This window comes from Phoxinus phoxinus, assembly GCF_949152265.1.
Source record: "Phoxinus phoxinus genome assembly, chromosome: 3".
NCBI classification, from domain to species: Eukaryota; Metazoa; Chordata; class Actinopteri; order Cypriniformes; family Leuciscidae; genus Phoxinus; species Phoxinus phoxinus.
In genome coordinates, this window is record NC_136878.1 from 37,566,137 (window position 1) to 37,594,101 (window position 27,965).

At 36.5% G+C, this 27,965-nt stretch overlaps 3 protein-coding genes across 3 annotated transcripts in view; all 3 read left to right on the top strand.

Moving 5' to 3' along the window:
* The first annotated feature begins 788 nt into the window (after positions 1-788).
* Positions 789-9,019, top strand: LOC306995436 (annexin A1-like). Its single transcript, XM_079607034.1, has 13 exons — positions 789-889; positions 1,037-1,109; positions 1,235-1,346; positions 4,088-4,182; positions 5,039-5,152; positions 5,318-5,408; positions 5,487-5,566; positions 5,654-5,710; positions 6,965-7,058; positions 7,156-7,251; positions 7,538-7,596; positions 8,233-8,355; positions 8,610-9,019. Exons 2-13 carry the CDS (start codon positions 1,056-1,058, stop codon positions 8,664-8,666), a joined length of 1,032 nt encoding a protein of 343 aa, XP_079463160.1. The 5' UTR covers positions 789-889; positions 1,037-1,055; the 3' UTR covers positions 8,667-9,019.
* A 129-nt stretch (positions 9,020-9,148) lies between these two features.
* LOC306995437 (annexin A1-like) lies at positions 9,149-13,568 on the top strand. The gene is made up of 14 exons (XM_079607035.1): positions 9,149-9,252; positions 9,344-9,445; positions 9,609-9,682; positions 9,834-9,948; positions 10,350-10,444; positions 10,925-11,038; positions 11,160-11,250; positions 11,331-11,410; positions 11,514-11,570; positions 11,837-11,930; positions 12,044-12,139; positions 12,424-12,482; positions 13,048-13,170; positions 13,297-13,568. Exons 3-14 carry the CDS (start codon positions 9,638-9,640, stop codon positions 13,351-13,353), a joined length of 1,026 nt encoding a protein of 341 aa, XP_079463161.1. The 5' UTR covers positions 9,149-9,252; positions 9,344-9,445; positions 9,609-9,637; the 3' UTR covers positions 13,354-13,568.
* Positions 13,569-17,281: 3,713 nt separating this feature from the next.
* pcsk5a (proprotein convertase subtilisin/kexin type 5a) overlaps positions 17,282-27,965 on the top strand; it is a 46,331-nt gene continuing 35,647 nt past the window's right edge. The window contains exons 1-12 of the mRNA XM_079607032.1: positions 17,282-17,305; positions 19,478-19,582; positions 19,848-19,961; positions 20,779-20,913; positions 21,708-21,784; positions 21,926-22,014; positions 22,147-22,319; positions 25,071-25,283; positions 25,364-25,464; positions 25,798-25,901; positions 26,784-26,901; positions 27,656-27,844. Coding sequence (XP_079463158.1) covers positions 17,297-17,305; positions 19,478-19,582; positions 19,848-19,961; positions 20,779-20,913; positions 21,708-21,784; positions 21,926-22,014; positions 22,147-22,319; positions 25,071-25,283; positions 25,364-25,464; positions 25,798-25,901; positions 26,784-26,901; positions 27,656-27,844 — 1,427 coding nt within the window. The 5' untranslated portion in view covers positions 17,282-17,296. The remainder of the gene's footprint in view (positions 17,306-19,477; positions 19,583-19,847; positions 19,962-20,778; positions 20,914-21,707; positions 21,785-21,925; positions 22,015-22,146; positions 22,320-25,070; positions 25,284-25,363; positions 25,465-25,797; positions 25,902-26,783; positions 26,902-27,655; positions 27,845-27,965) is intronic.

The following is a 27,965-nucleotide window of genomic DNA, read 5'->3' on the forward strand; positions in this document are numbered from 1 at the left end:
ACTACACAAACACCTGGTTTGGGGGGGAGAGGAGAGGATTCTCAGATATCTTGAAGAGACAACACTCTTAGTCTTCAATTTTTCGCATAAAACTAATTGCAATGAAATTGAGACCATTTTACCAATCGCACTGAGACATTTAAAATGATACCAAACATGAAAAGGAAAAAAACAATAGATTCACGAGATGCATCATATGGTATAGACATTCTTAGTGAAATTTTAGTGACTTGAATCAGGGAGAAAAGAAGGAAGTTGGGAGAGGGGGGATGCGTATATAAACAAGGAGATATGTTTGGACAAAGGCGATGTCCTGTGCTCTTTCTTTGAGTGTTTTACTTTATTGCAGGGGGTTTGATCTCAGCTTTTGTCTTAAAGCAGAAAAAGCATTACACTTTCTTAGGTAAGTACACTGTAAGTACACATAAGTGCACGTACTGTAAAATAAAGTGCAATCGAAGTGCAACCATTCTTTCCCATTTGCCTTCCACATAAGTTATGGGGGTTTTGAACAACATTAGAGTGAGTAAATGCTGACAGAATTTTCATTTTTGGATGAACTATCACATTTGCTCCTATAATTGTGCACAAATAATATGATTAAAATAGAAGAAAATGAAAACTAATAGAAGTATATGCACAGTCTTGTGCAAAATCTAGTGAACAATGTTTCATGTATATATGTTTAGGCTTTGTTTTGCATGTCAGTTTATCTTACACAATCCACAAATCCTACAGTTTGAGGTGAGTGCAGCAAATATATTAAATGACTACAGACAGGTACAACCAGAACAACCTGGTCTAACTCCTTCACGCACCCAAAAGAATAAAAGGCCTGGTTATGTTCCTGAAATCACCCATTTCAGTGCAGCTCTCACAGACTTCACAGGTGAGATATCGCTGTAAATGTGTTTTACGGTCCTCTTGAATGACTTATCTTGACAAAGCTCTTTAAAGACATTTGAGATTGAATCAATGACTTAAAAAACATCATACCTGTTCATAAGTGCAACCTTTTTTTTTTTTTTTTTTTTAGCTTGTTTAAGGTACAAAGGATGGCATTCTTTAAAAAAATTCTCCAGAAAATTAGTAATGATGACAGTAGCCAGGTAAGTTCAGAATAATCAATGTTTTGTATGCCAACACACATTTAAATACACCTCAACTTCATTACTTATATTAATAGTTAGTCCATGAGCTGATATTTTAGCATTTGCTATATGTTTTATCATAGGGTTCTAAAGGACCTCCTACGGAGACAGCATACTTTGGAACAGTCAAGGCTGATCCAAACTTTAATGCTGAAAATGATGCTGCAAAATTGAAGAAAGCCATTGAAACCAAAGGTAAATACACCTAAAGTTGGTAAAAAACAACAACAATGTACTATGGTAATATGAAGGAATTTTCTGAAGGAAGATTACTTAAAGGTTTGATTTTTCACTGGTGTTTTATGTATTTTGAATTACACATTGCATTGTGTTTTAGGGATAAAGGTCCATGAACTTAATGGATAATGTCCTGGCATAAAATTACATGACCTTTTTTTTTTTTTTTTTTTTTTTTACGTTTTCTTTTACAGTGTAGATATCACAATGAATGCAACGTTAAACATGTACAATGATCTCATGTCCCTGATATCAGGAATGTGTTTCGACAAAGGATAGAAAAACATTGTTCATTTTCAGCTAGATATATGTTATGTATGTATATTCAAGTGTTATGCTGTTTATTTTAGAAAAGGTGTGGAGGACACACCCCTGCAATACCTGAAAAACTTAGAATGTATTGATAGAAATAAATAGTTGAAAAGCAAAGAGCCACTGTCTACATTGGGACAAAACAGGCTGCATGACAAAAATAAACCAAGGAATTATTTTTGTATTAATCTGTATTAATCTATAATTATTCAGTATGTTCATATGTGTTTTGGTGTTTCTCCCGCATTCATTTTCACAAAATATGTTTTTCTAAAAAAAAATGTTATGTTTCACTTAGTGTATATCAATAGAATCAGATACAAAAATAGCATGTACTGTCAAGTGAAATATAATTTATATTATATGAAATTTTTTACATTCAACTCAAAAGTCAAATTACACATAAGAACATTTAGTGACAATGAAAAAAAAGGCAAATAATCAGCACCAGATTAAATATCTAGTTCAGTCATTAAACTCTAGATGGTGCTGGCTAATGCAGTTTGCTAACAATCACATAATTTACTAACACAGCCTATGTTAATTCTGCAGCCAATGAGCTTGTCTGCTCAACATTTAAATAGTCGGGTTCAGTTTTTGCTGTAAGCTGGTCCTGCAACATGCTATCATAGTTCCTATGAAACCCTCCACTTTCCCCAGCTCCATCTGTCTAGATCTGCTACGGGATTTATGCCTATAGAGTGGAGGAGGGATGATGTCAAAACCCAGAAGACTAATTCGCCACTGGTTCCCTCTAAATGTTCCTTTGGGTTTTATAATGGGGCTTTTCAATTTATGAGTAAAATAAGGTCTGTGGTAAACATACTTGAATGTTTTGTTCTACAACGTTAACTGGACACACTCACTGCCCAAAACTTTGTTGTCTAGATACTTGTTGGTTGTAAATAAAAATAATATAATATTTGCTTGTGGGTGTTCTCAGGGATTCAATCCTAAGAAAACTGTACCAATATTGAAATAAAACCCTCGGACACTGACAACTTCTTTTTAAGGAACACTCCGACTTTTTGGGACTTTAGCCTATTCAACTTATCCCCCAGAGTTAGATAAGTCCATACATACCTTTTTCATCTCCGTGCGTGCTATAAGTCTGTTTGACGCACCCACCGCTAGCCTAGCTTAGCACAAAGACTCATAGACAGTATATAAACATGGACACAGTGACCCCATAGGTTTCAACGGAGAGAAATTAAGTCAATTAGAAGCACTCACTTCCTGATCGCAAGGCGAACTGCGCAGGCTCAAACTGAGCTTGACGACGTAGATGTGACGTGAGCAACCTGTAGGTCTTCTAGTAGCTGTGCCGAGAGAAATCTGAATCATTCCCTTCCGAAACTCGCAGAGACGGAGAGCGTGAGTATTAGCTGTCCATGAGCTAGCAGCAGGAGCAACTTTATCACTCTCTATGGGCTTCTCCCTTGACTTTATGCCTCCACGTCCTCCCGATTGCTTGCGAGCTTCTCTGCCTGTCCATACGGTAATTTTTCGACTTGTGCGACAGAGTCGCGCGGGTATGACGCAATCGTTAGCCTATTTTTACAAAAACTGCTTCTACGGGGCCATAACGTAAGATACAAGGTAATGGAGCCTTTTATACATTTTTCGTGTTTCTTTAGAAATAAACAATGGACAAACGCCTCAGATGTAAAGTTATTCGCTGTCAAAGTGACGCCAAAATGAATGGGAGTCAATGGAATGCTAACAGCAGGTGGGGGTCCGCTTAATGGCGGCGCCATGGGATGCTTCAGTGTCTTCCGAAACACTGCCCCCCTGCAAAGACTGGATGTAAATGGTTGCAGCTAGCATACTAATCCAAATAAGTGACAAAATAACGCAAAATTTTTCCTATTTACATGTTGTGATTTGTATAGTCACAGAGTGTACAAAAAACAAAGTCACATCTCACATGAGGCACAGACATATTTTAACCGTATAAATACTGGGAACTATATTCTCTGAAGGCGAAGCACTGCTGCTTGGGTGGAGTGATAACCGCAGCACCTGAGACGCGCCGTGGTGAGGAGCAGAGAGTTCGTTCAGAGCGCGTCTCAGGTGCTGCGGTTATCACTCCGCCCAAGTAGCAGTGCTTCGCCTTCAGAGAATATAGTTCCCAGTATTTATACGGTTAAAATATGTCTGTGTCTCATGTGACTTTGTTTTTTGTACACTCTGTGGGCTAAAGTCCCAAAAAGTCGGAGTGTTCCTTTAACCTTTTCATCTCTGTATTTAATAATTAATAATTATTACTATTAATACTGACACATAAGAGATACAGCTGAAGTAGCATCTTCTACCATGACAACACTCAAAACATGATTTTTTACCATGGTAAAGGATTTTTTATTTTGGTCTGTCCTCTCATGAAGGAGTGGATGAAGCCACCATTGTGGAGGTTCTAGCAAAGAGGAGCAATGCACAAAGACAACAGCTCAAAGCAGCTTATCAGCAGAGTACAGGACAAGTAAGTATACAGTATTCACATCCTCCAACAACATTTGTCTTTGGCCTATTATATGGCATGCAAATGTGAGATTGGAGGAATGGATGGAGGAAAATGTAACATTCTGAGGTTATCCTTTCATAGTTCTCATTCATTTTCAATTGAAATATGAACTTTGAATCAGATCTCCAAGTATTTCTTAAGATAAATAGAAATAGACACAAAACACAGCAATAGACAAGAACATGTACACTGTATTAAACACAATTCATGATCTGTGGCAGATTTTTTTTATTATGATACTGTATATGACTGTGCCAGACCAGTTGTTTAAAATGTAATGGACCAATTTAGACTAAATTGACAACATGTTACCAGCAGGTGGCACTTTCACCACACTTTTATGGTACTCTTAGGTCTTTTTTTTTCAGTGCATGAAAGTATTTGTAAAATACATCATTTAAAAACAAAACAAAAAAAAAACAAATATGAAAATAGGCAGGCAGTATGTCTGACCTTGGAACACTGAGTATTATTGTATTCTGTATGATCCAAGGAATATAAAGAGACTAGACTATTGGCTATTATTAAAAGAAAGTATTCAGGAAACTGTTATGTTAATGCTAGGCATTCTTATGTCAAATTTCTCTATTCAATTTAAAAAGTTTACAGCTCAACAAATAATTATTTAATTATTTTAATTTAGAGTGGACATACAAATACTCATTAATGGAAACGGCTTAGGATACAGTTTAACATTCAAAATATATTTTTGAGTGCTTTGGTCTGAAGATCTTTTAGAATTAACCTTGGTCTGGACTGTAAAAAGAAAATTGTATTGTATTAAATAACTTTTATTTATATATGTATGCTTCAGCCTCTGGTAGATGCACTGAAACAAGCTCTGAAGTCAGATTTTGAGGAGTTGGTCCTTGCTTTGCTGATGACACCGCCGGAGTATGATGCTTTTGAAATGAAAAGAGCCATGAAGGTACAGTGCTATATATATTTTTAAATATAATTATGTACTTAATTATTTCTAGCCCTCACAAAAAAGTAAAACTATTTTAAGATTTTGTCTCTTAATATTTAAAAAAAAATAATTTTTAAAGCATTGATGTTAGTATTTTAATATTAAAGTTTAACTCATAATCAGGGTCTTGGGACAAATGAGGCTGTCTTAAGTGAAATTCTAGGGACCAGATCAAACAAGGAGATCACAGCATTGAAGAATTCATTCAAAGACGGTAACACAGATCCAAATACATGCAAGTAGTTCATAAATGCAGATGTGTCCGAGCAGTTAACCTCTTTCTGTTGTACAGTCTATGGAAAAATGCTGGAGGAACACGTTAAATGTGAAATTAGTGGAAATCTCGAAGCTACCCTGCTTGCTCTTTGCAAGGTACAAACATAACACTGTTTAGTGTATGTTACACAATAAGAAAAGTAAATCTGTGATGTGTGCTAAATGAATATCTCATGACTTCAGGCTACCAGGAGTGAAGACTATAAAATTGATGATGGACTTGCAAAGAGTGATGCAAAGGTAATGTGGCTGATTCCACTGCAACATTGTAACAACTCTGATCACATGAATTGATTTATTTATATGAGCCGATTTGTCTGGGTATAAATAATTTCCATGTAACCTGTTCTGAATTTGGATTGGTTGGTAGGCATCTGGAAGTATCCTATTCATTGTTTCCAAACACCAGTATAGTGTATTCTTCTGTTGAAGCTACAGTACAAGTCAGTGTCATTTGAATTAGGCAACATCAAACAACACAACACAGTTATGAGTGATATTACTTAAAGTATACAAGAAGTTGTATTAGATTTCATAAAGTGCACTACGGAACTTTGGCCTCTTTATTGACATCTGTGATTAAAACATAAAATTGCAAGTTACAGGTACTAGCAAATGTGTTGCTTTCACATCAGATGTGCTTCTGGAATTGTGTCTGTTTGATTGAAACATTGTAGCATATTGCATTGTCTGCTTATAATCAATCCTAAATTTTACACAGTGCACAATATACACAATATGTTCTGTGTTTTTAACTGATATGTTTTGCTTCATATCAAATGTTGTGTTGTGATTCATTTTGAATCTGTTTGGTTCAGTTTAAGGCTGTGAACTCTTTCTTTATGGCTGTGTAATTGAGATTAATGTGAGGAAAGCATCTGGAACTACTTACAAAGAGGGTGATTATTGGTGTATTTAGATTTATTCATAAACACACATTTCCATCCAAATCATCTCTGGATAACAAAAGCAATGTATAGGAGACAACTATTTTAGCAGTGCTGCTAATCAATGCTGAATTTTGACAGTAAATTATTATTTTAGCCACATAGGATGTAAGAAAATAATCTTCAAAAATAAACGAGTACTTTTCAAGCAAAATAAAATTGTAAGGAGTAAAAAGTACTTTTTATCCCTTCGGAAATGTAATTAATTAAAAGTACAAGTATTCAGTTGAGTAAAGTACAAATAACTCAAAATAATACTTTAATACAGTAATCAGGTAAAATTACTTAAGTAGTTTACACACCTTCTTGTCCTAAGGCACTTCACTTACTGTAATGCCTTGTTGATTTTCTTGTTCAGTGGACAGGAAAACACAAGTTGTTCACACAAGCAGGCTTTACAACAAGGTTTACATACTGTAAAATAGGACGTAGATGTATGCATTTATTATAGGTTGTAATAACCCGAAAGATGTAAGGTCATGTAAGCGCCAGCATATTGGTGTGCATGTAAACACACTGACTGTCTCTGACTTCATTGTTTTCCCAGACTCTGTTTGAGGCAGGAGAGAATCGGGTTGGTACTGTTTGCTCTGTCCTGATTGATGTCCTTACATCCAGGAGTGAATCTCAGCTGTGCAAAAGTAAGTTGAAGACCACTTATGAAAGAATATAGATGTTGCATTTATGATAGTTGACTTAAATTTTTAGGCACTAGTGTTATTTAAAATGTATTTGCAGTTTTCCAGTATTATGGCAAATACAGCAAGAAGGGTTTAGCCAAAGTTCTGGAGAGTGAGCTGCATGGAAACTTTGAAGATTGTATGATGACGCTGGGTAAGGAAACAAGTGCTCATTTTAGGTTGTGGGTATTTATGTGGGTGTGTGCAAGAGATTCTAGTTAAATGCTTCAGTGGTCGTAAGACAATTCAACTATTTTAGGAAGCTTGTTTTTCCAGCTCTGCATGTTGAGGGTGGAACACAAAACTTTATCACACAACGATAGGTACAAAGATACAGTAGAAACTAAATCAAGCAGTACAAAGTCACATCTTCAGTTTGTGCATACATAACAGCCTCTTACAAACACAAACCTCACAATATTCTTATTTTTCATGTTTAGTGAAGTCTGCTTGGAACAAACCTGCCTTGTTTGCAGAAAAGCTCCAACTGGCTATGAAGGTAAAGCTGCAAAGGAATGTATGAAACGTATCCCAGCAGGTCTATGTAGTTACTAGCACTGCATGGTAGTGCTACACATGTTTTTGATATCCTCGGCCAATTATTTATTTAGGTGTTTTCACTTGAGTTTAAAGGGGGCATAAAATGCATTTCAGATCTTTATATTATGCAGAGGTGTAAAGTCCAGGGGTCAGAAAGTAAAAATCTTGCCACATGTTTATTCCACCATGAACTCAAGCCAGCTGATTTCACTAATTAGTTCTATCTCCTGGCTGAAAAACTATGTTAACTAGCAAATCCAGGCGATTGGAACAAAATACTGAGGATGACTTTTACTTTCTGAACCTGGACTTTACATTTTTCTGCAGGGTTAGTTTATGACGTTTGCAAAAAAAAAAATGGTGCCAAAAAGTTTAAATATTCTCTGTTAAAAACACTAAGTTTCAAGGGGCGTTACATCTCCCAAAAACGCAAGTAAATGCCCATTGCCTTAACTTTTATACTTACGGGTGCTCCACTTGTGAGTTAGATTTGAGGTATAAAAAGTATTTATTGTAGAGTAACACTTTATGTGTAAATATTAAGGACAGTTTGATTTTCCATTTCATGACCCTTTAACTCATTTTGGACTTCTAGGGTTTAGGAACCAACACTGACACACTGACTAGAATCATTGTGAGCCGTTCAGAAATTGACCTGCTAAAAATCATTCAAGAATACAAGAGGATGTATGGCAAAACCCTTCAGGAAGACATTCTGGTAAGTCTTCATAATTTTAAAAAGCTCTAACCAACTAGCTTAAAGTCAACATGAAATAAAAAAAAAAGACCAAAATGTTTCTTATTCACATCTGTTCTGGTATGAAACAGTCACTTTTCACAATCTATTCCCAATGAATTCAATCAACCCCGTTTCTACATTTATTTTTTTCATTGTAGCTATATTGCTGCCTGTTTCATCATGCTGTCCTATTACAATAGCTGTCAAATTTAAATATTTAAATCATTTTACAGAAGGAAACAAGTGGAGATTATGAGAAGATTCTGCTGGCTCTCTGTGGAACTCAATAATCATCTCTTACATGTCTGGATTATGTGAACATTCATTACATGGTCCATGTCAGCACCAGTTGATCTCCCCATAGTTGGCTCATGAAAAGTGTTTTACATTTAAATATGGAATAAATGTAAATTGTGCGCACTGTAAATGTTTTGTGTGAATTTACAATATAAAGTTCCTAGATGCAACTTGGCATATTTTCACAGTATCCAACAGTTTATCACAATTAAATGGCAACTCTGTATTAATATTTTATTGTAATAAATCACTTTGTAAATCCTGGCAATATTTTACACTGGGATGAACATTTTGGTTTCTTTACCATGTGAGAACTCAGGGCTGGAGCACTTGCTTGACCTGATCTGTGTGTCTATTGTCACAATTAAAGAGACAGATTTGCAGTTTGGGCAAACTCGATCCTGTAGGGCCAGTTCCCTGCAGAGTTTAGTTTCAACCCTTATCAAACACACCTGAACCAGCTAATCAATGTCTTCAAGATTACAGGCAGGTGAGTTTTATCAGGGGATTGAGCCAAACTCTGCAGGACAGTGGCCCTCCAGGACCCAGTTTGCCCATCCCTGGTTTAGTCTACAACTGGTAAAGCACAGCACACACATTAAATGATAGATTATCACAAGTCTTACAGACAGGTAAAACCAGAACAACCTGGTCTAACACCTCTACCCAGCCCAAAGTTTTTCGGTGGGTGTGTGCAAGGAATAAAAAGACAGGTTCTGTTCCAAAAATCACCCATTTCAGATCAGCTCTCACAGACTTCACAGAGCAACAAGTGAGTTGTCTTGCATTTAACTGTCCTCTATTGTCATTATTAATGTGCAACATGTCTTGATGCAATATTTATGATTAAGTCATTTATATGATAATCTAGGTTTACCTATTTGTGGAATGTTTGCAATGTCTGGTCATATGTTCATACTGATGTATTTGCTTAGTTCTTTATAGCTTCTTCAAATCTCGCAAGATGGCTTTTTTCCAGAAATTATTCCAGCAAGTTAATGATGACACGGTAAGTAAAAGCATTCCCTTCATTATGGTCAGTCAAAAGGATACATTTTAGGTGGGTCTGCTGTAGGTGATTATGACTAACCTAGATACGCCTCAAAAGAAACCTATCATTACTTACTTGTACTTGCATGTTGCCATATGTTTTATCTCAGGGTTTTAAAGCTGCTCCTGCTGTTGAGTCAGTATACCTTGGAACAGTCAAGGCTGATCCAAACTTCAATGCCCAGAATGATGTTGCAAAATTAAAGAAAGCCATTGAGACCAAAGGTAAAGTGGAGATATCCTGCTAAATGCAAAGTGTTTGAATGTGAAATGCAAATTTAACATGCTCTCCTGTCCCCGATACAGGTGTTAAGAAAAATCAAGTAAAACAAATATTTGAAGAATTGGGACACTTCATAGTTTTTGTGTTGTTGCATGAATGGAGGACACACCCGACCAATTATGTCATACCAGGAAGAATGCTAATATACCCAAAGTATAGCTCTCTTGGGACTTGTATTATTATGCGTCTAGCTTTATTGCCCTTATGTATCTGTGATTTATACTCCAGGTATCAAGTGAAATTGCCCATTATACCAAGATCCACTTTTACTCTGTAGTATGATCATAAACCGCTTCTCATGTGATAAACTGGTGTGATTTTGGCCTGTTTTCTTCTCATGAAGGTGTGGATGAAGCCACCATTGTGGACGTTCTAGTAAAGAGGAGCAATGCACAAAGACAACAGCTCAAAGCAGCTTATCAGCAGAGTACAGGAAAAGTAAGTATAATCACATCCTTCAACATAATTTTTTTATTATTATTTTTGACTGGATTGGCTAAATCAAAATTTAATATTCAGCATTTATTTGAATCCAGTTACTTTTGTGTGGCTGTAATGAAGGTGGTGGAGAATTCAAAACAGTTTTTAATAAACAAAATCCAAGTGGAAAACACGTAGGAAAAAAACTACTATTGTTCCATAAAAGAATTTAAAGGACCATTTCTCTGCCATTTTCAAGGATGTGATAGAGATGTATAAGCCAAGTCATAATGTGCAATCTACCACACTTTTTTTTTTTTTTACTGTACCCATCTTTTTCATCAACCCTTGAACATGACATATGAAACAATACAGATGAATGAGCCAAGTCATTTAACTCTATGTCCAAGTCAAATCCATGCTAAAAGAACAGACTTTTTTTTTATGTTTGTTTATAAAATGTGTGCTTATAGCTTTTGTTTTATCATGAATCCTCAGCCTCTGGTAGATGCACTGAAAAAAGCTCTGAAGTCAGATTTTGAGGAGGTGGTCCTTGCTTTGCTGATGACACCGCCGGAGTATGATGCTTTTGAAATGAAAAGAGCCATTAAGGTACAACTTACTGGTCCTATTGCTATATATATATTTAAATGTAGATTTTATTCAAAGACTTTCTGTAATATATACTAATACTTAAATCTAAATACTAATAATAAATTGTATTGATAATCAGGGTCTTGGGACAAATGAGGCTGTCTTAAGTGAAATTCTGGGGACCAGATCAAACAAGGAGATCACAGCATTGAAGAATTCATTCAAAGAAGGTATCAAGAAAGACTGACATAAGATATTTTTCCTCAAAGCAGATGTATGTTTATGCTGCTAACCTCTTCCTGTTATGCAGTCTATGGAGAAATGCTGGAGGAAGATATTGCATGTGAAATTAAAGGACATCTTGAGACTACCCTAGTTGCCCTTTGCAAGGTACAAAACATAGTTCAGTATGATTGTTGTAACCGCACAAGAAAACAATATGATATGTGTATTAATAATGAGATATTACTATACCAATATCTTATAACTTCAGGCTACCAGAACTGAAGACCGTAACATTGATGATGGAGCGGCTAAGAGTGATGCAAAGGTAAAGATCCTTTACTTGCACTATGCCCAATGAAGTAAGTACGATAAATTCCAGCTGATATATAGTCAATATTTTTTTTACATTCGCCATAATGATACTGAAGTTGCAAAGATGGCACCACTTAAAGTAACTTTTCTAAATTGTGTTGGTATGAAAAACACAAATGCTAGACCAATCATAGTCACGTTTTGCAGACAGCCATGCAAGAAGCATTATAAATTGAAACTGTTGCAACTGTCTCTGACTTTGCTATGTTGTTGTTTTAGGCTCTGTTTGAGGCAGGCGAGAATAGGATTGGCACTGTTTGCTCAGTTCTGATTGACATCCTCACAAACAGGAGTGAAGCTCAGTTGAGCAAAAGTAAGTCAAGGAATGTAACTCTTCTTCAGAGATTGTTGCCTTCTAATATGCCATTCTGGTGTACTCCAGCTCATATTTTCTGAGGCATTAACTGTGTTGTATAAAATCTACAGTTTTACAATATTATGGCCAGTTGAGCAAAGATGGTTTGGCCAAAGATCTGGAGGGTGAGCTGCATGGAAGCTTTGAAGACTGCCTGATGACCTTGGGTAAATATACAGTACAAGCCTTCATTTTAGTCTGTGCAGATCTGTGGGTGTGTGAAAGAGTAGTTTCTCTTTAAATTATGTTAAATGCTTCAGTGGCCATCTGTATGAAGGCAGCGCCATTAAAAACCTGTTCGAAAGCAGGTTTTTTCAGCTTTGTGTGTTAAAGGTGGTTTCATTCTCACACTCAAACTTCACAACCAGATTAGATCTAAATATCAAGATGAACTAAAATGAAAAAGGTTCTTGCAAAAGCTGTTCTCACTGTCTTTTTTTTCATGTTATAGTGAAGTCTGCTTGGAACAAACCTGCCTACTTCGCAGAAAAGCTTCAATTGGCTATGAAGGTAAAGCTGTTGAGGAAATTATGGAACTTGTTCAATTTGATTAATTTTGTTTCATTCAGAATTTCTGTTTATTATCTGGTCCACGGACAAAAGGTGCTGGAACCATTTTGTATTTCTGGACATTTTCAAATTAGTCTTTTTCTGGTCAGGGCGTCAGACTCTTTGTGAAAATTTGTTTTACTTTGTCCAACTGTAGATATCATTATAAGCTAATTGGATAGACCAACAAAAATGGCTGCCATTGAGCAAGGGTTCTACAATAGGCTGTAGGCTACATTTTTGTTGGAATTGACAATAAGGGGGTGCTATAATTAACACATTTACATGTTTGCTTATATTTCAGGAGCTGTATGGACTAGAGACTAATTTAAACTGAACTCATTTTTTTCTTCTGCTAATTAAAAACAATTATTAAATAAATTAAAAAATGAATCTGCCATTTTGAATTTCCTGAAATGTTAATTCTCTTTCAAATTCTTATTAAGCTGTTTGTAAAATAATTTGACTCAGATTATTGTTACTTTATGAATAATTGACAAATCTGTAATATGGCCTTGCTTTATAGGGAATGGGAACCAACACTGACACACTAACTAGAATCATTGTGAGCCGTTCAGAAATTGACCTGCTGAGAATCCTTCAAGAATACAAAAGGATGTATGGCAAAAGCCTCCAGGAGGACGTTCTGGTGAGTCTCTGCAATTCATAATGGGTGTTCTGAAAAGCTTCTAAATTAAATTTCACATCTTAGATCCATCATATTTGAAACCAGTATATCTGAATTAAAAGTGGCTTCTGTGTTTGGTTTTTACAGAAGGAAACAAGTGGAGATTATGAAAAGATCCTGTTGGCTCTATGTGGCACTCAATAAACACATCTGATAGCTCATTACATGGGCGTATGCATGACCCATGTAAACACTTAATCTCCTCAGGTGTGCCTCTTCAGGAGTATTTCATTAAAACTCTTTTTGCAACTCATTGTGTAATAGTTTTCTTTGACCAATACATTGAACATAACAGTGCGTTTCCCCACACTTGAAAGAGATAGGTTTTCAATTTGAAATATATAAACTGGATTCCACTCAATGATTAGGCCTTATGAATTATTTCCATCCATTTATCATAGCATTCATGAAGGTAAAAAACCTTTAAAGAGATAATTGGCAGGGTTAACATGACTTAATTTTCTTTTGCACAGAACTACATCAGTACCAATGAACCATTTAAAAGCATGCATATTTAATCCAGCCTACAATATATTGCACATAGGTCTAAGTTGGTAAAAATTACACATTCAGTTAGAAAGCTGGTAGATATTATACAACCTTATAAAAATGAATTCATACGTAATTTATTTTACATTTAAAGTACAAAATACCTTTTAATAGCTTCCACACACTTTTTAATAGCTTCCACACACTTTTATAATTAACTAGATTTTAACCACAAAGGCTATGACATAATTAAGCTTTTAACCATATTTATAAATTAATTGATATTTTAATAATTAAACAATCTATACTCCATTACATAGTCAAATACTCAAGCCAGCGCTGCTCTCTGCCGTGGTGTCAGCTCCCGGTGCATACAAACAATAGCAACGGTATGGTGCCTTATCCCTTATCCGGCCTGGGCGTGCGCAACAGATTGCAAATTAGATTTACCTGGTACTAATGAGGGTATGCGGGTGACGGGCGATTTGGCGCAACACCTCCCACTCGATCTTTCATAGTCCCCTCTGAAGATTGCACAGCTTAGCAACCGTGCCATTTGTAGCCTTTACTCTTCCTTCATCTGCTCTTTAACCGGGAGAAGAACAACAAGGTGTTTCTGTGCCGCACAGTACCTTGATAGACCCTCTTCCTATCACAAGATGCAGATTATTTGGCCGTTGACTAGACAGGGACACAATGGCTTGGAGAAACTCGAACATTTACCTCCCTTACGATGCCCCTTGGATCAGAGTTTTGACGACTCTTCCGAGCTTAAACTGCCCCCTTAGTGCATTTTGATCGCATAGCCAAACGATGTCTCCAATGGCGACGTTCCTCTCTGCTGTATGCCACTTGTTCCTCACGAACAGGTTTGGACCAGCAAATCTCCAAAAGCAATTGACTTGAGTTTGTATCTCTTGGAGCCTTTTATAGGGGTAGCTAGAAAAGTTGAAAGTCTTGTAGTCCCCTGTCTGTGTGGCTCGACCAAGCAGTAGTGTATTTGGCGTGACATATTGTATGCAGCCCTCCCGGCTCTGAACTCGGCTGCTAGCTGAAGTGCTGTTAAGAACTCGCTGAAAGTGAGGTCTGACCCTTTTCCAAGACTCTGGAGAGTTCTCTTTGTAATACGCACTGCAGCTCCATTTCGGAGTGGTGAATCGCCTGGGTGCACTTTCCAAGCAAACAGTGTTCCATTCTTAACTGCATACTCCTCCAAGGTTGCTTTATCTTGACTTTCCAGCAAAGCATACATATCCTTCAGTACAGGTTTTGCACCTATAAAATTGGTTCCTGGGTCTGACCAGACCTTTCGGGGATGACCTCTGACTGCAGTAAACCTCTGGTATGCCAATAGGAAGCTCTCTGTAGATAGAGTGTTGACCAACTCTAAATGAATAGCTCTGCTTGCCATACAGCAGAAGACAACTCCCCAGACTTTCATTGACGCTCTTCTCTTGACATCGTCCTTTACTTGGTAGGGTCCGAATAGATCGATGGCGGTAAACTCAAATGGTGCAGCAGGTCTCGTTCTCACTTCAGGTAGGTTTTCCATTACTTGTTGACATGCTCTGGCTTTTGCAGAGACTTTTTTTGCAGGAGACGCATCGGTCAACCACCTTTTAAGGCAACTCTTCTTCCTTTCAAAACCCATGCTTTCCTTCTCATCCTCAGCAAGGTGCCCGCCACTCCATCATGTCCCTCATCATGAGCTTCACAAGCCAACAAGGTTGCAATCCAGGCATCAAAAGGCAAGAGGGGAAGAGTTTTGAGGTCCTCATGAAAGACTTAACCAAAAGGACCAAAAGTCCAGTAACCATGTCTCTGTAGACAACCAGTCGATCTATTGTGATGTTTGAGAAGATTACACCTTTTTGCACTGCTAGGCAGGTCCCTGAATCCATCTCCTCTTTCTTCGAGAGTGATTATACCAGCTGATGGTACCGCCCTACCGGCGGTTTAGTGAAAAGAGGAGGCGTGTTCCGGCGCAAACGCTCCTTGGCTCTATTTTGGAGTTTAAAAAAACAATTCCCGCCACTGACCAGGAAAAACCTAGTCTAAAGACAGTGGTGCATTGCGCGATAGTCATATGCTATTTTAAGGGCGCAAGCTTGGCCATTATGTAGGGTGTGAGCAACGCGCACACTTCGATTCTCTAATCGAAACGGATGCAGCAGTTTTCATTTTTGCAAATCATACATTATTACAAGGAAAAATATTAACACACGAGGGAAATCATTGTTGTGTCCATGAAGATGTGAAAAAATAGGCATAAATCTAGCTTACACATTTACCTAAATTATTATACGCCTGTTTGACCAAAGCTAATTTGGGTGGGTTTCTCCCATTATCCCCATACAATGTCACTTCTCTGTGTTTTACGGCCCTGACGAGAACATCGGTCTCCTCGGCTGTGAACCGCTCCTGGCGTGCGCTGGCAAACCTGCCGTTATAATAGTAATCCGCCATGGAACAACTGCGCTTGCTCTTAAAGGGAATGTGAGAAGACGCTCTGATTGGTTTATTTCACGTTACGCCCAAACCATGAATAATGAAGCTACTTCAGACCAACCCATTTTAGATTTGCGTCGGGCGCAAGAGTAATTTATCCCGCCGGTATAATAGCAACAGAAAGTTACTTGCGTTTCGTGTTTGATACTTGCGTTTCAGATCGCTAAAATAGGGCCCTATAAGTGCAATCATGCAGTTGTTGTAATATCATCAATTTGACTATATTGACAGTGTAGGATGATAACAAAATTTTAACTAAATGGAGCTGTATGATGACACTATTGTCTTCTGTAGAGCTGATTTATTGCTGAATCAGATTTGTTTCATAATTGGCAAACTTTACAGTTATTGAACTGACTCGAGCTGAATAACAATACTACTGTGTGTTTATAGCTTAATTCGAATTTGTATTATATTTGATGAAGTTTGCATCACTGATTCTGTTATTTTCTGTTTATTTCTGTGAAGCTGCTTTAAAACAATACATATTGTATCCGTATTGTAAAATCATGCGTAAAATGGACTAAAATTAATGAAGGAAAAATAAGGAAATGCTGTTCAATTTACAGATGTTTTCAGAAAGCACATTAATTATGATCTATCCATCCCGGTTTAATATAATAATGCCATGAATGTAGGCCTATTATTCCCAGTGTTTCTTGTTTGATGTACGAGCACACAGTGCACCTGTAGAAACTGATAGGACTGTAATTGGAGATGATGTGCCACAGGCAACAGATGCAGTGGAGCCATCGCAGTGGAATAGCGCTCACACAGTCAAACTAGGTCCTTTAGGAACTTTTTGTTTTACAATCATTTCACAGTCCAGTCAGTCTGTTGTAGACAATGTCAAATCGCTTTTTAATGAGAACTTTTCAATGAGGAGTGTCATCAGACCAATACTTCTGCATGAAGCAGAGATCATAACCATCTAAAGATGACACCAACAGCACTTTTTCTATATGCAATTCTTCTTGGGATTGGACTCCAATGTGTCCAGACGAGATTATACACAAACCGTTGGGCGGTTAAAATAACTGGAGGTCCTGATACTGCTGATCTTATTGCAGTCAAATATGGATTTGTGAATATGGGCCAGGTAAGTTCACTGTAAAAAAATGTTGCCAGTTAAATGGGTTACACTTTATTTTGATGGTCCACTTTAGACATTCTACTAACTATAAGTAACTTTGCTACTACATGTCAACTAACTCTCGTTAGAGTATTAGTAGACTGTTAGGTGTGAGGGTTCAGGTCAGAATAAGTCGACATGTTAATTATAGTCAGTAGAATGTCTGTTGGGGGATCCATCAAAATAAAGTGTTTGTTGATACTAAGCACTGTATATACTGTAATGAGAGTTAGTTGGCATGTAGTTACAAAGGTACTTATAGTTATTAGAATGTCTAAAGTGGAACACCGAAATAAAGTGTTACCATTAAAGTTTTCATGTGGCAGCATCTTGTAACAATTGACCAGTTTCACTTATATATAAGTGGGTGTTATCACATTTATTATAACTTTGTATTTATTCTTGTTTCCTGCCTCAAATTCTTATAAGGCTGAATAGCCCAATTTTGTGATTTATCAATTGAGACAGTATGCTATATTATGTCTTCATGTTTTCTGTATGATCTCAGAATGGCAACTGGCAACGTTTCATCACAAAATTACTATGGTGATACTATGATGCAGTGATGGTCACATATGGTAATAAGATGGTACTTTGTTATATATTATGGAACTTCCATGCTATTCAAGTCAAGTCAAGACTTATTGTCATTGAAATTGGAAGATGTTGTTTTACCAGGTACAGCTACTGCCAGGACAAAACTTCATAGACAAACGAATATTTTTATCGCACCAACTATATGTAAACAAACCGTAATTCCTTGTTACTTTTTTCGTTCAAATTAGTCTTTCATTTTTACCGAGCCCATGTCTCTGGGTCACTGGCTCTTGTATAATACATGTGTTTAACCATGCAAGATGAGCTCCTAACCTCGATGGCATCTTATACCCTACTTCAGTTAGTTAACCAACTGGCACACTTTCTTTGTCCCCTTACTGCACAAATAAGTATAGCAGCAGTATATTTAAGAGCGAATTAAATGTGACAGGATGCTCATGGAGATGTATAAATGTAATTTTCACTTAATTGAATATCTGAGGGGGGAAAAATTTGTAGAAATGCACTTGAAATGGACAATAGATGTCTATGGTATCAACATTACACTTTCCCCACAGACCATTGTAAGTTTAAAACACACTACAATTTAAAACCTGTATTTTGAAAGAAATTAATGTTTTTATTCAACAGGGATTCATTAAATTGTTCAACAGTAAAGACATTTTAATGTTAAAAAATATTTCTGTTTAAAATAAATGCTGTTCTTTTGAACTTTCTTTTTATCAAAGAATCCTAAGAAAAATGTATCATGGTTTACACTAAAATATAAAGCAGTACAATTGAGTTCAACACTTATAATAACAAATAACGGTTCTTATGCACCAAAGCAGAATATTATAATGATTTCGGAAGGGTCAGGGTCATTTGACAATTAAGTAATGGCTGCTGGAAATTCAGCTTTGCCATCAAAGAAATAAATTACATCAGAAATTACATTTATTTTAAATTGTAATAATATTTCACTATATTACTGTTTACAGTATTTTTTCGACCAAATAAATGCAGCCTCGATGAGCAAAAAAATACTTTTTTCAAAAAGTTACAAAAAAATATCTAAAAAGATGCTGTCAGTAGCTAAACTTGGAAAATTCATTCAATATTACTTTTACGCCTTTTTGAATCCCAATGGTTTGTTGTGCAATTCATCATGGGATTTCTTTGCTTTACATTCTCTATTTGTGTTTCCTGCTCTGTGTGACTAGTTTATTTCTCTTTGTGTCGTTGAGCACATATTTTCAGTGTTAACAAGGAAACTGACTTCCCACACTCAGTCAATGAAATGTGTAACTGCCGTCTACTGTGGGGCTGTTTAGTTCCTGGTAAATCTGGTATGTCTTCAGCCGACATCATAACGTCAAGGCACAAGGTGTCAAAGAGATATCAGCAGCCAAAGTTTAAGCTCAGCTGAATCGTGCAGTGCTAGCTCAGGTTGCCTCTGATGGTAAGTCTATCAGCGGTGTAGAATAACCCTTTTGTTGTTTCGTAGGCATACGTCAGGGATGGATACATAATTTATATCTCTGTCAGTCACACCTGAGCAGCGGCTAACACAATCTTCTTCTTCCCCTTGTGTCATTGCAGATAGGTGGGCTAGTGGACCATTACCAATTCCAGCACAGAGGAACCATCAAAAGGTCCGCTATTAAAAGCAGAGGGAACCACAGTCTCATAACCACGGAGACCAAGGTACAAGGATCATATACCTTCAGTCACAGAGACACCACTGAATAGTTAATAAGTTAGACTACACCACCCTATAAACACCACACACACTTACCAAAACAGATTAAGTCAGCGGTACGCCAAACCCCACAGATGCATCCTTAAACTTGCCAAAAACTAAATGAGACAATTATAATTACTCTTAATGAATATTTCATTTAATAGACTGTGGTTTGTGAAGCATGTCATGTATGTAGTAGAACATCATAAATATGTTCTGATGCTGAAGGTGGAGTGGATCCAGCAACAGATGGTTCAGAAGAGAGTAAAAAGAACTGACACAATGGACCAAACCCAAGCCACCACCTTCAATGACGCCAAGTGGGACAGCATGTGGTACATTGTTAGTATGCAACACATTACAATCAGCAATTTTATATTTAGATAAAATGCATTTTAATTGAACCGAACCACTGTGTTAAACCAATTAATTTGTGAAAATAAATATGTACATTTCAAAGCAATATGTTCAAAGGTATACTGTACATCATAATGAAATACCCCCTTGTATACTGTAGTTTTAAAAAGAGTAATTTAAATAAAAATGTTTTGACCCAGTTAGGTATAGGGCTTAAGTATTACTTATGTTGTCTTTAAGGTTTGGGCAATAAGTATGCTGTCAAATGTATTAGGAAGCATTTATGGTTAACTAAAATATACTTCTAATGGAACTTGGGTCACACTTTAGACTCAAGTCCAATTCTCACTATTAATTATGACTTTCGCCTCAATAAACGTACTGCTTATTATTAGTTAGTAAGGTAGTTGTTCAGTTTATATACTAAGTAGGAGTGTGGTAGGATTAAAGGATGTAAAATACAGTATCATGCAGAATAAAGCATTAATATGTGCTTTATATGTACTAATAAACAGCTAATATCCTAATGCAATAATGAGCAAATATGAGAATTGGACCCTAAACTAAAGTGTTACCACAACTTGTATTAAACATATTTTTAATTACACATTTGTTTTGATTCATTTGCAATTTACATTTAAAATGAATAAATGTGCATAAATGAATAAATGTAAAATACATGACAAGTACATTTAAAATATATTAACTTTAAATGTAATATCAAATAACACTCTACAGTTGATATCACAGTCAAGTACTTTAGATGTGCTTTAGTATGTTATATTTTCCTCCTGTTCTATAGCACTGTGATCACAACTGCTTGACTGACATGAACATCCAGGCCGCCTGGCGCAGGGGCTACACTGGGAAAGGGGTTGTGGTCTCCATACTGGATGATGGTATAGAAAGACAGCATCCAGATCTTAAACAAAACTATGTAAGTGCTTTGACATCTTAAGATGATCTGAAACAAATAAATTAGTCACACTTTATATTAGGTGCCTTTAACTACAACGTACTTAAAAAAAGAAAGAAAGAAAAGATAGCAACAATGTACTTATTGTGTTAATTCTGTATTGCAAAACACTTTTGCTGCTATTGAGGTAGGATATGGTTAAGGTTAGAGACAGGTTTTTTTGGTATGTTTAGATTTAAGGGTAGGAATATACAATTCTGATATACTGTATTATATGTTAATAATAATATTATATATACATTAAAAATAAATGGAAGACAGAAAATGTACACTATCCATCGACAAACCTTTATTTTGTCAAGTGGGAGTAGTTCACTGGTCAATATCAATAATCTCAAATAATGTCTGATTAATTGTCAAGACCAACATATTGGTCTATCAGTCATTTTGATCGTTCAAAATCGTGAGTGAGATATGCAAAGCCCTATTCATATGTTGTCAGTATGCTGTTTTTGTTCCTGTTAATCATATTTCCTTTTTTGTATTTCCTGTGTTCAGTTTCTGTTTCCTTTGTTACCTTGGTTCTCATTTGCTAGTTCGGTTCTATGATTACAGATTACGTTCACCTGTGCCTTGTTTATTTTTTTCGTTTACCATTGTATTTAATGCTGTTTTTTTCTTCTCCTGTGTGCCTATTTTCTAGTGATCATCTTTGTTAGTTTGGGTAAATAAAAAGGCTGCATTTAGAACTTTTTTTTTCTCTTCCTTGCCCGACACGCCATGATGTTATTAATGTGTTATAATATATTTATAAGGATGCACGAGCCAGCTATGATGTCAACGGCAATGATCCTGATCCAACACCACGTTATGATGCCACCAATGAAAACAAGTCAGTCCATTTCCACTGTGACCCAGTGCAGTCTCACTTCCCTCAGTCTCCGTATATGCTGATTTTAAATAGGCCTACATTTTAAAATGCAATGCTCCATATAAATACAGGGTTTTCCACTTCTTTGTAATTTCACGAAAGACATGGAACAAGATGTGCTGGTGTGGTCGCTGCCTCTGCAAACAATTCTCTCTGCATTGTTGGAGTTGCCTACAATGCAAAAATTGGTGGTGAGTTATCAGAAATGTATGTTTATGTTTGCATGTATTATACAATAATAAACATTTACAGAATGAAGTGTGGTGTTCAAAACATAGCCTGTGTTCTTGATATCTATGGAGCTGTCCAATCTCCTCCTGTAGGTGTGCGTATGTTGGATGGCGATATGACTGATATGGTGGAAGCCCAATCGCTGAGTCTGAGGCAGCAGTATATTGATATCTACAGCTCCAGCTGGGGTCCAGATGATGATGGCAGAACAGTAGATGGCCCCGGCCCTCTTGCCCGGCTTGCTCTGGAGAGTGGCATACGCAAAGTTAGTGTGTGTTTGTGTTATGTACATTATTGGGCAGAGTTTGAGTGAAGACAACACTGACATTTTTTTAGTTTGGACTAAAAATACTCTACTTTGTTGGTTTGGTTCAAATCTTACATTTTGACTTAATGTTAATTCTAAATATTTATTTTCCCAAATAGAAAAGATAAACTAAACTAAAAGATTGGCAAAATGTTTTTGATGTCATTGTAAGTCATCATAATAATAATAATATTAATTATTATTATTCATGTATTTATTTATCTTTTTACAACTTAATTTTACCATAAACAAAAGCTAAAGAAGCTATAATATGAAAGTAGAAAAATTACTTGTTCAATACAGACCCTGTATTGCACTTAAAGCTACACAATGTAACTTTTGGTCCTCACACATTTAATTTTGATAAAACTGCAAGTTATTTGTGGAGGAACAATGTTTTGGTAATTATGAGTTGTACTAATCTCTGGTACACATTGTACAATTTTGGGCTGTCCCAGATGAAAGATGACCAATTGTGGTGATTTCTGTGTGTAGGCTCCTAAACGTTGGTCCTATGTCGTACAGTGAGAGAGGTACATTGACACGGTCTTGCGACCAAAGATCATCCTCGTACAGTCTACATACATGTACCCAAGATTAGATACAGTGTGATTTGTAGCGATCTTATAGGATTGTGGATGTGGATTGCAGAGTGGATGAATTTGATGGTTTAAGTCAGGGGTGTCAAAGGAAGTGCATTGTCCGGCAGAGGTATCTCCGTAATTAAACACACATGAACCAGCTAAACAAGGTCTTCAGGATTACTAAAAACTTCAAGGCAGTTGTTTTGGGGCTGGTTATCTACACTCTGCATGACAGTGGCCCTCGAGGGGAGTTTGACACAATTCGTTCTCTCTTTTTAGAATTTTTTTACAATTTGTTCCCTTTCCCTGTTTTGTTAAATAGTGGCCATTTAACTGAATTAAAACAAGGTGATGAATTAGTACAATTTGGCCACAATTCAACAAAAATGAGCGAACTAATTAATAAAGTGTGACCTCTGATTAATACAACCTGAAAAAGTGAAACGACCATGCCATTTTTTGGTTCAAAATTAACAAAATTTCGACAATTCGTCAACCCTTTTATCCAAAACTTGTTTTTGTCTCAACCCTTATTTACTAGGTATAAAATATTTTAGCATACACATGTCAATGTGCGTGTCCCGTCATATCCGTAAAAAGAGTGTGGTGTGGGAGTAGCTTAGGCAAAGAAGAATATGGGTGCATCTGAATTAGCATACTGTCTTGAGCTTATTTTGAACAATAATTATTTCACAACCACTAAAAAAAGTATGTTCTAGTATTAATGTGTGTGAAGTATGAATGTAATCAGGATGTGCAACCAGCTTCAGTAACTTTGCTTCACTGACATTCACAAATCCTCCCCCGTGTCAATGCACACTTCAGAATCTTGCCAGAAGACGTAGGTCATCTGGGTACTTTTTATATTTACATTTACATGCTTTTATCCAAAGCGACTTACAAATGAAGTGAGCAATAGAAGCAGTCAATAATGATGCTTTATAGCCAAACTGAAATTATTTCCTAATTGATGAACTTTACACAGTTATTGAACGGATTTGAATCACACTTTTTTCTTGTTAGAACAGAGCTCTGTTGAAGCTTGTTTGCATCACTGAATCATTATTTTCCTGTTATCACTATAAAGCTGCTTTGAAATCTGTACTGTATAAAGTGTTATATAAATAAAGGTGACTTGATTTGACTTGATCGGAAAAAATCCATAGAGATTAAAGTGCAATTAATTTTATTCACTCGTCACGAAGATGAAACGTCATCAGTATCCCATGAAGTGTCCTTCAGCAAATAGGTAATCCGGGAATTCCATGCATACAGCAGGCTACTACATATGCACAGTAAACATACTGGATACTGCAGAAATAGGAAGAGTATAGTATGCCATTTCGAACATAGCAACTGTGTATCTTTAAAGTGCATTTTTAGATTGGTCTAATGGAAAATCATGCTTTCTAGTTTTAACCTGTTTTGTTCAGCTTGACTAAAAGCAAGTAAATCTCCGCCATAAACAATTAAAATAAGCAATTTTGTTTAAATAGTATTTTCGTTTGACACCTGAGTTTTGATAGGCTGAACACATACTGTCTAACTTTGCTGACTGTAGAAATGATTGTAGGTTTATATTTTTTATATTTTTCTGGTGTATTATTTTCTTTTCTTTTTTTAGTACAAATCAGAAAATGTGAATCAAATTTTAAAAAGACAACAGTAAACATTAAGGTCTTTCGAAAAAAATATATAATTTAAAAATCCATACAGTAAAAATCCATTAACATATTTACTGATAGCCTATATCGCTTGAGACTTACTGATACACATATTATGACAGTATGATCACTATAATATCAGTCTTTAAATGCAAGGTAAATACAGTAAATATTTAAAGTGTACCTAAAGTATACTTGCAATAGTTCCATTTTAGCACAATCAAATATACTTAAGTGTATCTTTAGTTGGACCTCAGCGCTATTTCTGGATAACTAAAGTGTTAGTTGTTCCAATTTAGCAGACTTTATGTAAATCAATTTAGTATACAGAAAGTATTGCAGCCTATTTAAATTAAGTACATAAATATGTAAATGTATGTCTAGTATACTTAGCATAAAAGAAATGCATTTCAAATACATTTTTAGTAAAAAAAAATTCACGATTCCTCTTTGCTTCTCAGGGCAGAAAGGGCCGTGGCTCCATTTTTGTGTGGGCATCAGGAAATGGTGGGCAGAGTCAAGACCACTGCTCATGTGACGGTTACACCAACAGCATTTATACCATCTCAGTAGGCAGCACCACTCAGAATGGACAAAAGCCGTGGTACCTGGAGGAGTGCTCGTCTACTCTGTCCACCACCTACAGCAGTGGAGACAGCCACAGCCTGGGCGTTGTGAGTTACTCAAACAGTATGTGTTTGCTATGTGGGAAATTGGTCGTTTTTCCTCACTGGACTCATACGTGTAATTTCAGGTGACAACAGATCTGAGGCAGCGTTGCACTGATGAGCACTCTGGCACTTCAGCATCGGCCCCCATGGCTGCAGGAATCATCGCCCTCACGTTGGAGGCAAAGTAAGCAGTCAAGTCTAGTTTTAATTTGTGCTCTGTCTGTTAGATAGTCATCTTTCTGTTAGATCTGGCAAGCACTTTGTGGTCAAATCAAGTGTAGCATTTCAAACCTGAAGTTCTGTCAAATGGCGAGGGTAAAACACTTATCTTGTATCACCTCATTTCAGACACTTTGACTCTTTCAATTGGTTCAGAGCTGAATTATGTCATTGCTGCTCATGGGCTTTCAGTTCCACTGGTTTTATTGAACCAATCATGTCTGTAGGACAAAGTATTTACTGCCATCCCTTTTAAGCATGTGATGAATAAACTTATTTCTTTGTTCTTCGTCCTCAGTCCAGCTCTGACCTGGAGGGATGTTCAGCACATCATGGTGAAAACTTCACGTCGTGGTCACCTGAGCGCCTCAGACTGGCAGAGCAATGGAGCTGGATATGATGGTAGACTTAAATAAGCTTTAATATTAAAAATCACTTATTATGCAATATTCAAAATCTATTAAATTGAGCTTGAAAACCATTTTAAATAATGTATCAGCACACTTTTACTGTTAAGTGGATTTATGGAAACCCACACATGACAAAAACAAGATATATATATATCATGCCCACAAAAAATTACTCATCTAATTACTCACCCTCATATATTTTCAAACCCTTAAGACATTCATACATCTTTGAGATACAAATGAAGATATTTTGAAGAGTTTTATGTCCCTCCATTGACAGTCCATGCAACTACAAGTTTGTCGATTCTAAAAGTTCATAAAGAGACAGGATCGCTTTATATGATGAACAAATTGAATTTATGCTTTTATTCACATATAAACATTGATCACCGAACATAAATAAAAGTTCCACCGCACATGCTTGATGCACGGGAACAAACCTCATTGGTTCTTGCGGAAGCTCAAACGTGCTGCGTAACACAAGAGAATGAACTCTATTGGTTCTCACAAATCAAGCAAGCATGCTTGAGCTTCTATATCTGTATGTGTGCATTGATGAATAAAAGCATTAATTCAATCTGTTCATCATGATTGTGTCTCTTCAGAAAATTGGGACTAAACCTCTCAATTCATATGGATTAGTTTAATGATCTGTTTATGAATTTTTTTAATCGTCTAAGTGGTAGTTGCGTGGATTGTCTATGGAGAGACAGAAATCTCTCAATTGTGTTTCGAAGATGAACAAACAACATGAGGGTGAATAAATTATGACAAAATGTTTGCCTGAACTAACGTTTTAATAGTTGCAAAGTAAATGAAGTGTGCTCTCAATAACAGTATGTAATAAACTGTATCATCACTGGCTCTTGTGCAGTTAGTCACCTTTATGGGTTTGGCTTGATGGATGCTGAAGCCATGGTGAAGGAAGCAGAGACCTGGAAGCAGGTGCCCCCTCAACACATATGTGAGCAAAACATAGTCCAGAATGGAAGGTAAGTGTTTGATCGAAATCCTTGTATTTTATCACTGATGATTCCAAACTGCTGTAGCGTTCCTGTATTCATACTAATGTACTGTCTTTACAAAACTGTCTTTACTAATACTGTGGTGTTACCATGATGCAGTGACAGTGGCCGAAATTATTAGAACACGTGACAGAACATTTGTTTGCCTCCAATACATTATTTAATTTCATAATGTTCATGAAACATGCAGATGGTTGCTCTGAGCACAACAAATATCAGATAAAGTGAGTCGTATTGTTTTTATCCACTTTTAACTTTAGTATTTTGTATGTCCACCTTTTGCAGCAATTACAACAGCTCATCTCTCTGGCATAGTGTCAATATATTTCCTGAGAACTTCAACACTAATGTTATCCCATGCCTTCTGCAACTGAAGCCAAAGACTTTCCTTTGAAAGTACAATAGATCTGTCTAGTTTATTTTCCAACTCGCCCCAAATTTGCTCGATGTGGTTGAGGTACGGACTTTGACAGGTCCAGTCCATAATTTTCACTGTTCCAGCAGATTCCTTCCGTCGCAGGTAGTTCCGACAATAGTTAGAAGAAGGGTCATTGTCTTCTTGGAAAATAACAACTGAAACCTCTTAAATATGCCAAGTGTTCTAATAAGTTTGGCCACCACTGTTTGGCATGGTATTAAATGATTACCATATTCTTCTACCAAATGTATTAACATTGTAATCCTACTGAAGATTCCCTCAGATTCTCTGTATTTATCTCAGGATCATAAGTCCAGAGAGGGTGTTGAGGTCAGTGTTCAAGTCCTCGGGCTGCTCTGCTCAGCGTCTGCAGCGGGTGGTCTATCTGGAGCATGTTATTGTACGTGTCACAATCACACATCCTCACCGGGGAGAACTGTCAATCACACTGACATCACCCTCTGGAACCAGATCTCAGCTTCTCTCTAACAGGTACAAATATACTGAGCCAGCTCAGATGGACTTAAATGAACGTAATAACTGTATGATTTACTGGAATACATGATTAATCCCATAAAACCTAATTTAATCATATTTGATGCACACATTTCTT